At 42.3% G+C, this 6772-nt stretch overlaps 1 protein-coding gene across 1 annotated transcript; it reads right to left on the bottom strand.

Moving 5' to 3' along the window:
* Nucleotides 1-1357: 1357 nt before the first annotated feature.
* lins1 (lines homolog 1) lies at nucleotides 1358-6748 on the bottom strand (the record flags this gene model as incomplete). Its single annotated transcript, XM_083901005.1, has 6 exons — nucleotides 1358-1967; nucleotides 3348-3540; nucleotides 4918-5499; nucleotides 5600-5732; nucleotides 5928-6017; nucleotides 6404-6748. 6 exons carry the CDS (start codon nucleotides 6746-6748, stop codon nucleotides 1358-1360), a joined length of 1953 nt encoding a protein of 650 aa, XP_083757131.1.
* Nucleotides 6749-6772: the final 24 nt, after the last annotated feature.

Genomic DNA, 6772 nt, shown 5'->3' with positions numbered 1-6772 from the left:
TGAGGATGATGATGATGATGCTAAATCTGTCTTCTCCATCTGTCTCCATCATCTATCGTTCTGCTCCATTTGCTTTCCCTGCTCTTTCTTTTTTTTCTTCCCTTCTGTGTCGATTTGTTCTTTGTTTTTTTTCCCGCATGTCTGTCGTCCACCTGTTTCCTGCCAATCTGAGTTCATCTCTAAAGTCTGTCTGTGACTTTCTTTAGATTCGGTCCGGTGTGTAAAAATGAGGTGAAATGGTTTTCACTTGGCAGAAATTTAAGATAAAATAATGCATACTGTACATACGTATACGTGTATACACGTATATTGAGTTTTTCTAAGGACAGAGGGTGTGAGGACAGAGGGTCTGAGGACAGAGGGTCTGAGGACAGAGGGTCTGAGGACAGAGGGTCCTTGGACCTCATAGTTTGACTGAACTATGGGGGAAAAAGAAAACAGTTCTTCAAACTTCTAAATTCTCTCTCTCACACACACCCAGTGCAACACTTCTTTTATTCTGCACCTGCACCACTGTTACTGAGGCTGTGACGCCCCCTGCAGGCTGCACTAAACACTTCATCATCATCAAATCATCCAACTGACTCAAACTGAAGAGAAGAAAGTTTCAGTAAAACAAATGTAAACTAAAAAACACAGGTGAAGAAGTGCTGAAAATCCTAAATGACTGCAGATTAAAGTGTGCTGAATAATTTACTTCAGATTACAGTGAAGTTTAAAGGACCAGTGTGTGACATTTAGGAGGCTTTATTATTATAATAATTTATGAATCCATAAATATGACTTTCATTACTATCATTAGTCAATTACTAAATTAACCGTCAACTATTTTGATAAACGATTCAAAGCTTTTTTTTATGATTAAAACAAGATTTCTGATCGTTTTAGCTTCTTAAATGTGAATATTTTCTTTTTTTTCTTTGCTCCACATAACAAAGAAATCATTAAAACTGAATCAGAAGAACATTGTTTGTCAAACATTCCAGGTTTGACAAACACTGATCAACGTTTTTTTACATTTTATGGATCAAACGATCAATGGAGAAAAGAATAGACAGATTATTAATGGTTAGTTGCCGCTCTACTCTTCAGTGTCACATTTGTGAAGGTTGTTTTATTGCCATGAATCTGTTGCTGCGCTCATTAATCACTGCTGCATGAGCTCAGATTACCGGCCACATTGTTCCAGTGCGATTCCTCACAGGTCACATTTCAGGTTTCACGTCCATAACGACAAGTGTTTTGTTGCATCTGAACACGCGTGACATCGCGTTTTTTGCATTTGTGAGACCACTTTGTATCCAAGGGAGACAGATATACGTCAGATTCAGTAACAAACTTATCATGTATTTCTTTATTATCTTTTATTGACATGTGACACAGGTGCATGCTGGGAACAGCTCTGAACCTGTGCTAAGAGTTTTAAGAGCGACGACGGGTTGTAAGGGAAGAGTTTCTTTGTCTGCAGCCTCGTCACCACGGCGCCGACCTCTGACAGACAAACCATGGCTCTGGTTAACGTCTCACAGGAAGAGTTCTGTCCCGACACAGCAGCGTCCGTCAGTAATGCACCAGGGTTTTCAGTTTCCTCACACACACATGCTGCTGGTTCAGCCTCAGGGACCTCCATGTTCTCCGAGTCAGACTCATCAGAGCTTTCGTACGTTACGAGGCGAAGCCCAGTGCCCACACCGCCACCTGTGGGCTGGACGCGGGAGCTGCAGTCGGCTTCGTGTCTGGTGACTTTGTCACACGCTGCGGCGAAACCCTGCCAGTCGGCCGTGACCAACTTGAGGTAGCGTACGAAATATTCCAGAAAGCAGGTTTCCGTGGAGATGAGGAAGTCGAGGAGGAGGCTGTGGTCGAAGGAGACGCTCTGGAGCAGAGACAGGAAGTGGCAGTGAGGGTTGCAGCCCGACGCACAGGCCGCGTCTAGCGCCGCCAAATTATCCGACCCAGACGTGAGTCTGCAGGGAGAGACCACGGTGAAAACCTGGCCAGTGGATTTCACTCCAGCTCTGAGAAAGCCATATTTCACTTCTGCCGTGTTTCCTTTGATAATTAAATCATGTTTTCAGAATTCTCAGCTTCTAAAATGTGAATATTTTCTATTTTTTCTTTGCTCCACATCATTTAAAATCATTAAAAGTCAATAATTTGGGTTTTATGGCCCAAAAAATACATTAGAAAACATCATTATTTGAAGGTTTGATCAACATTTTTGGACCAAACAACGAGTCGATTGATCATGAAACAATCAACACATTCATTTATTATGAAAATAATCATTAGCTGTGGCCCTAATCTCACCGACACCACGCTACGCTTTAATAATGTGTTTCTAATGATTTGTTTTGTGCAGTCACAGACAGTTGAATAATGTCTTTTAATGTTTTTTTGAATGCTCTCGGTCCTTTTTGGAACAACACACGTTTCATTAATTCATTCAGTCACTCAATATTCCCAGATCTAATTTTAGTCCAAACAGATTTCACATTTAGAGGATTGATTTCGAGGCTGGATCTGGCAGCCACAGGGGAAAACAAAGACAAATGGGAAAACAACAGATTTGATCCACTTAACAAAAGGCTCACTTCATAAAATCTACACCAGATTGAGTCTACAATATTATAAGAATAAGTTTGCCACTTTTTCTTCACTGTTTAACAATGTTTTCTGATTGGAAACTGAAGTGTGTAAACTCCCACACCAAAGTCCATGGAGAAAATCAGTGTTTTAGCTCATAAGGACATGAGAGCTGCTGGACATCGGGTGCCTTGTTTGGTAAAATTGTGTCACTGAAGTAAATTTGAACAAAATATTTCAAACACAGAATTGAAAAAAAGAATACATTTGAACTTCCTGATAGAGGCATCAGTGGATCAACAACCGCTGAGTGCTGTGCAAAAATCACTGATTTTCTCAATGGAGTTTGGTGTGGGAGCGTGAGTGGTTTACAAAATGACACAAACTTCCTATCTCCAGCTGGAAAAGGCCATCTAAGAGTAAGATAAAGGGGTGAGCATATTCTTAAGATATTATAGACATGAGTGGATGTAGATTTTATGAGGTGAGCCTCTTGCTTAGTGGCTAAAATTAATCCGACTATGTATCTATAACTCATACAACCACACTTCAAAATATCCAAACTAACCCATTAATGTATATTAATTTCATTATTTTTCATTAAGAGAGTATTTATCTACCTTTTAGAGGTTAGGACAGTATTACAGGGCTATTTAAATAAACAAATGTTTGATTAAAAATTACTTCAGTGTGTTTTTTTCCCCTTATTTTCATTCAGTCATCAAAAATGGCTGACACAAGTGTGTTTTTTTTTGTTTTACCTGTGATGGAGGAATATGCAGAGCGATGCTTTGGCTGCCTCCATCATGTCGTCGTCCTGCTCTCCAAACAGCAGAGTGACCCAGCAGCACAGGTGAGTGACGTCCCTCAGCGGGACACTGCAGCGCCTCAGGAAAGTCCACAGTCTCTGCAGATACTCGTACACATCTGTGGCTCCGTCTGCTGCTGCTGCTGCTGAGAGAACACAGATAATATATTATGTGACAGGACTGCCCCCTGCTGTGGAAATAATGGAGTACAGGACATCCAGAATGTCTAACCCTGCTATTTAAAGACTTATCAAACAAAAAGAGGACTACATTCTACACTTAATGCACCAGATTAGGAGAGTTTACGCATCTGTACACTGTAAGAATATATTGTTCCCGTAAGACTCTCCTTCATATACGATTAAAAACTGGCTCTGTAACTGAAATAGCACAAAATTATTAAGACAACAAACGAAAACAACAATATAACAAGAACCGGAAAAAAAGAAAGATGTGCAAGAATCATTTATTTTTGTTTTTATTTTGTGAATTTCTCTATGAATTTAAATGATCACAATATGCGGCAGGAATTTCTAATGCAAATTCTGTTGGTAATTGCTACATTAACCATTATTTATTTATTGTTTGTGTTGTATTCACAGGGCAATATCGTCATGGTTGTGTGACAAGAGGTTCAAGAATGTACACGAGTAAAAAGTTGAGAATAAATGTAGAATATATATACAGTATATATCACAGAATACTAATAAATGTAATAGAGCAATGTTAGCCTAACTTTTTATATCACAACTCACTTTTTAATAAGAAGACATACCCTCATGACTCAGGATTCACCATATCATGACATGACAAAATAGGTGTATGGATAAAGTTTCTGCCTATTTTTACTGCAATTTCTGTAACACACAGGCACGTTTGATAAACTGAGGCGTGAACAGCAACAGATGTTAAACATTTATTATATAAAGGCTTTGTGCATCATGACTTATACTTAAACCTTGCTAAAGTGAATTATGTGTTGTTGTTCTTTAATTTAACTTTTTGTTAACTTTAAGTTCACACTCGTGACTACAATATCTTTAAAAAATAGGTTGACATTTTTTTCTTTCCATTTCACAGCCTTTTTTTAGACTGGCATCTTAAAGTTTGTGAACCCGCTCACTCTCCTACACCAAAACCCATAGAGAAAACCATAATTTTTAGCTCGCAGGCACACAGGAGTTGTTAATCCACTGCTGCCACCTTCACATTTAAAAAAAATGTCATCTTGTGTTTCTGTTTGAAATTCTTTGTTCAGATTTACCTCGATGACACACACTTACCAGATGAGGCAGCAGTAGACCAGCAGCTCCTGTGTCTCTGCGAGCTAAAAATTATGGTTTTCTCTATGGACTTTGGTGTGGGAGAGAAAGTGGTTTTCAAACTTCAGTTTCTTGTCTACCAGGGAGATAAAGACTTTAGCCAATGTAGATTTTAATCAGGTGAGCCTTTTTCAAGTGACTAAAATCATTTTTTTTCTTGTGTTCCCACTGTTGCGAATGATTTATTTAAAGATCCTCACCTGCTCCTGCTCCTGCTCCAGCTGTTTGTACGTGAAGCTCCATGGACTTGAGGAGCAGCAGACTGACGGCTCTCAGCATCACACAGTCTGGTTTCTGACCTTCATCCGCTCGGATTCGTCTGGTTCCACCAAAGAACGACTCGGACTCCACTTGAACGCTCTGCAGCCACTCGCCGGCGACCGCCGTCAGCACGGCCTGAGCGAGCGTGTTCACTTCAGAGCCGAGGCGATCCTGCGTCTTCGCTTCCCCCGACGTCCAGTCTTCTCCCGCCTTCCGAAGAACGGCCCTCTTCAGGAGCAGCATCGCTCGCTTCTTCACGTAGTACTCCGGGGAGCAGGCGACAGCCATCAGGAGAGCTGGCGCGCGAGCGTAAACCGACCTCTGACTCTTCAGACCGACGTCGCACGTCAACCCTGAAGCGGTCAGAGCCTCCAGCAGGTCCAGCAGGAGACAGAACGTGGTCCCACCGCGTCTTCTGCTGCTGGCGAGGACCGTGCAACGCTGCTTCTCCTCAGAGAGGAACTCTGAACACAGAGCACTCAGGCTGGAGTCGAACGATGACAGAAGTGTCCCGATGGCCTCTGACGACACAAACACACGAGTACATGATGATTAGACAAATAAGACAGGAGTGGATCAACAACTCCTGTGTGCTGCGATGTTCAAATCACTGATTTTTACCTTGATGAGCTGATTTGAGAAGTTTCTTCAAGACTTCAGTGAGCGACCACAGACAGACGTCCAACTCGGCACCAGGAGCTGAACAGTGGAACACCTCCACACACGTCTGCTGCCACACCACACTGACTGCACCCTGAAAAAAAAAACAACGTTTATATAAATTATCACACATAACGTCTTTATGCGAGGTCATTATCGAAGCTCCGAGGAGGATAACCTTCGTTTTGTCTTAAGAGCAGATGAGGGTTTAGCTCTGTGAAATCACCACACAATAACAATTGTGTTTTTTTTTCAAAAACAGACAATAATGTAGGATTTAATTACTCACAGATTTGAGGAGGTGATAGACCACATACGTCGATGCACACTTGGCAGCCAGATGAGACACGATCTGGTCCTCGCTGTGGAAGTGACGGACCTGTGGACGAGTGGGATTTTCAAAATTAGAGTCAACACCAGCTGACACAGGGTGACAACAATTCACACACACACAGTCACAGCAAACGGCAGTAGTTAAAGTACCGTATGTTGTTTTAGTTGCTTCCACTTTACTGAAATAATTGTCAATTATATTGTTCCATAGCAAAATATCATCACGAATATTGTTTTTTAAGATAATTTCCCCCACATGAACAGACTGGGGGCCAATCATAAGTTCGAGACCCCTGCAATAGATTCAGCAAACTTTAAAATGGCCTCCACAGTCATGACATTTGGAAGGTTCTGGAACAGGAGTAAGATGTACCTAATAAAGTGGCTGCTGAGTGTAAAATCAATGATGTCTGAGGAGACAGTGAGACTCACCAGCTGCGTCATGAGGTTCATGTGCTGGAAGAGCATGGACACGGTGTCCACACAGAACTGTGTGACGTCAGCAGGCTGGTCCCGGTCCCGGTCCCGGTCCTGGTCCTGGTCCTGGTCCTGGTTGAGCAGAGACACCATGTTCTCCACCAGAGTCACACAAATGCAGCTCAGCTCTCCTCTGCTACTCTCCTGCTGCTCCTCCTCCTCCTCAGCAGCAGGAGAACAGCTCAGTCCACACACGCAGGAAAATATCACAGCAGCCACATCTGCGGAGCTTTGACGGGGACACGAACCCGCGTGGAGACACTTGAACACGTCCGTGAGAAGACTGAAGGAGTCAGCCATGCTGCTCACTTTACTCCGCAGCTC

This window comes from Microchirus variegatus (genome assembly GCF_963457635.1).
Source record: "Microchirus variegatus genome assembly, chromosome: 14".
Taxonomy (NCBI): Eukaryota; Metazoa; Chordata; class Actinopteri; order Pleuronectiformes; family Soleidae; genus Microchirus; species Microchirus variegatus.
The sequence above is the reverse complement of the archived record's forward strand: the minus strand, read 5'-3'. Positions and strand labels throughout refer to the sequence as shown.